General features: G+C 44.7%; 1 protein-coding gene across 1 annotated transcript in view; it reads right to left on the bottom strand.

Moving 5' to 3' along the window:
• Positions 1-196: 196 nt before the first annotated feature.
• The window catches only part of zbtb24 (zinc finger and BTB domain containing 24), a 30871-nt gene continuing 27751 nt past the window's right edge, over positions 197-3316 (bottom strand). The window contains exon 7 of the mRNA XM_014031818.1: positions 197-1287. Coding sequence (XP_013887272.1) covers positions 495-1287 — 793 coding nt within the window. The 3' untranslated portion in view covers positions 197-494. The remainder of the gene's footprint in view (positions 1288-3316) is intronic.

Below are 3316 nucleotides of genomic sequence, written 5' to 3'. Positions count from 1 at the left end.
ATATATAGACATACATACTTTAAATAAAATTCTCTTTTTTGAATTATATTGGTGCACTTCAAGTGTATTTATTTATTTGTCAATTTATATATTTCCGCTTTTATTTTTAATTATGTCAGTTTCGGTCCTCCGTAATGCAGAAGCCTGATAATCACCCATTCATTCAAATCAGGTGTGTTTGAGCAGAGAAAAATAATAAAACGTACAGGGCTGCGGCCCTCGAGGACCAGGATTGCCCACCCCTGATGTACCAGCTGGTGGCAGTTATTCTTCATTAAGCTTTTTGCCAGCCACCATTAAACATGGCAGAAGACAACGACACAGAAAAGATTTGTAACACAACAATGGAGGACCATGGTAGCGATGGATCGGGTTGTTGTGAGTAGCTCATGACTTAATCCATGCCTTAGAACTACAGAGAGCCAAATCAAACTGTGCTGTAGAGGTTCTAGAGGAAACCGGGAATATAGCAGTGGCAGGATTACTTTCAGGTCTCAGGTGTCCTGTGGCAGCCCCGTCGTGTACAGGTAGGAGACAGTTCCAGCCTGGATCTGGAAGGTCTGTCCGTGGATGTGGTGGCTGGAGATCTGCTGGCTGGTCTGGCTGATATGGATGGGCTGGCTGCTCTGGCTGCTGATGTGGATGCCCTGGCTGTGCTGCTCCCTGCTCACCTGAGCCACAGGTTGGTGCATCAGCTGCAGCTGCTGGATGGGACGGCTCATCTGGAGCGGCTGTGCAGAACTGTGGTGGACCTGCAGGTGCTCCATGGCTTCCTTACTCAGAGTGATGACATGCATTTGCTCAGACTGGTGGTCCTCCAGCGTGCCGCCTGGATGAACTGGAGGCACCTGAGTAACGACGTCACCCTGAGCCAGCAGAGCTACGTTCTGCACGTGTCCTGAGGGCTGTGTGAGGAGTGTGAGCCTGGACTGCCCTGTTGTTTCTGCAGGGATGAGGTTCAGTTCCTGATCCTGACTTGGTACAAAGTTAAAGTTGTCCTCGCCCTCAGTCACCAGCAGCTGGATCTCCTGCTCAGAGCTGAGGGGTGGCTGGAACGGCTGCAGCTGGACCTCCTCCTGCGGTGGAGGTGGTGCCTCCACAGAGGCGGCTCGCTCCTTGTTGTGGGATTTGGTGTGTGTTTTCAGGTTGTCCAGGCGTGTAAACGAAAGGCTGCAGACGGAGCAGGTGTAGGGTTTTTTTCCTGAGTGGGAGGCGACGTGTCGTCTCCTCGCACTGGGGTCTGAGAAGGACTTGTTACAGATGTGGCACTGGTACGGCTTCTCACCTCTGCAGAAGAAAACATAATCAGTTATTTTGTGAAGCAAAATGTGACACTTCTCTGTTGAATCGTCACCTTATCTTGGTAGAGGACTTTGTGCGGATGAATATGGAACTATGCCAGGGGTGCCCAACCAGTCGCTCGCAGGCGACCGGTCACCCGCAAGCTGGTTCACAGTTGCCCGTGAAGCGCAACCTTGCTCTAACAGCTGACGAGCCAGCTTGTCAGCTGCTCATTGCTCCCCATCTTGTATTCTCAGACGTAGTCTCGCGAATTTTGGGTGCTGTGAAACAGCACTCCGAACATGATCTCGCAACACTTTAGGGTCACGTGTTGAAAACATGGCAGAGAGGTGGAAAAAAAAACAACGACAAAACGAGTGAACAAGCAAACAAAAATGTATTATTTTCACCAGGAGTGGGAAGTGGACTCGTGTAATTCGAGCGCTGCCTTGTCCAAAAAGGATAACGTGGAACAACATTTCTTTCAAAACAATGCACATGCTACGAGGCAGACTCCCTCCTAAACCGAGCTCAGCTGAAACCAAAACAAACTTGCAGCTTGCAGCTCGGTTTTCACTCGGTCCAACAGGTAAGGCTGCTACGATAGCCTCATACCAGGTTAGCTGCATCCTGCCTCAACACAAAAAATGTCTTTCAGCGATGACGAAGTTATGAAAGAAGCGTTTGAGGCTGTAGATGTGCTTTTCCGTGATTTTAAAAATAAAAGTGAGATTGCGGCTGCTATAAAGATGTGCAGTTGTCCAGGTTGGATGACATTGGGCCTCATGCAGGAACATGTTCGTATTCTTATCCTAAATTTCTCTTACTTTTGTTCGTACAAAGGGTTCGTACGAACATGTCACGTCAGATTNAAGCGGCGGAAAACGGACGAACGGACAATTTATATTGTTAGTCTAAATTATTACATTTAAAATTATAACTCTAATTCAAGCAGAATAGCCTATTGCGTACGAACGGCTCTTGCATGAGGCCCATTGTTTCTGTCATCAACTCCTGTTGTTTTCCTTGGCTGACCTGTTGGACGTCTGTTGCTCAGAACACCAGTTGTTTCTTTCTTGTTCAGGATAATCCAAAGTGTTGTGATTGCTCTGCCCAATGTTTGTCCAATAGCTCTGATTGATTTTTCTTCTTTTCTTATCTTTCTTCCATAGACAGATCATGGGTCGTCATGTTGGTTTATCATCTTTAACAAAAAAAAAAAAAAAAAAAAAAAAAAAAAAAAAAAAAAAAAAACTAGTTTATAGGTTTAAACCCAGTCCAAAAAGTAGACTAGTCATGCAGAGCTATTTAATGTTTGAACAATCAACCCTAAAGGCAACAGCTGGTAAATTAGAAACCCGTCAGTCACATGTTCCAATAGTTTTGTGCACTTAAAAAATGGGTGGGTTCAAACTAAGGGTGGTACGTTGAGTTGTTTAATACTCATACATGTGAACACCAGAAAATAAAAGCTGACATTCAGAACTCTTGTCTCATGCTCATCGTTTGATTTAAACCCAAATGTCTTCAGTGCACAAATAAATAAATAAAAATGAATTTGACTTCTTGTTCCAATACTTTGAGGGGACTGTAGGTGCTGTCTGACATCCAGACAAGGTGAAGCGACAAAAGTTTCAACAAAATTTATCTGTATAAAAATTCTGCTTAATTATTTTTAGTTAGCTCCACTGCTCAGTCACATTATAGAAATAGCACCAGGCTAGTCGCCAAATAAACAAATACAAACTAATCAATTAAATTTTATTTAGTACGCATGCACCCCCGATACACACCGATGGATGTTCAGGATGTTTTGACACAAAAGCTCATTTCTTGTTTTATTTTGTCCACGATATTTGTAACAATAAAGTGGGGGGGGGGGGGTGATCAGTGTGTGCAGCTGGCACACTGTATGCAGACACCTATTTTACATGACATGTTGTGTTTATTACCTCCGCCAAGGGCGAGGTAATGTTTTCGGTTACGTATATCTGTCGTTCTGTCTGTGGACAACATTACTCAAAAACTTGTGGAC

The sequence above is a fragment of the Austrofundulus limnaeus genome, unplaced genomic scaffold, assembly GCF_001266775.1.
Source record: "Austrofundulus limnaeus strain Quisiro unplaced genomic scaffold, Austrofundulus_limnaeus-1.0 Scaffold1327, whole genome shotgun sequence".
Classification (NCBI taxonomy): Eukaryota; Metazoa; Chordata; class Actinopteri; order Cyprinodontiformes; family Rivulidae; genus Austrofundulus; species Austrofundulus limnaeus.
Note: the sequence above shows the minus strand (reverse complement) of the source record. Positions and strands in the feature narration are given on the sequence as shown.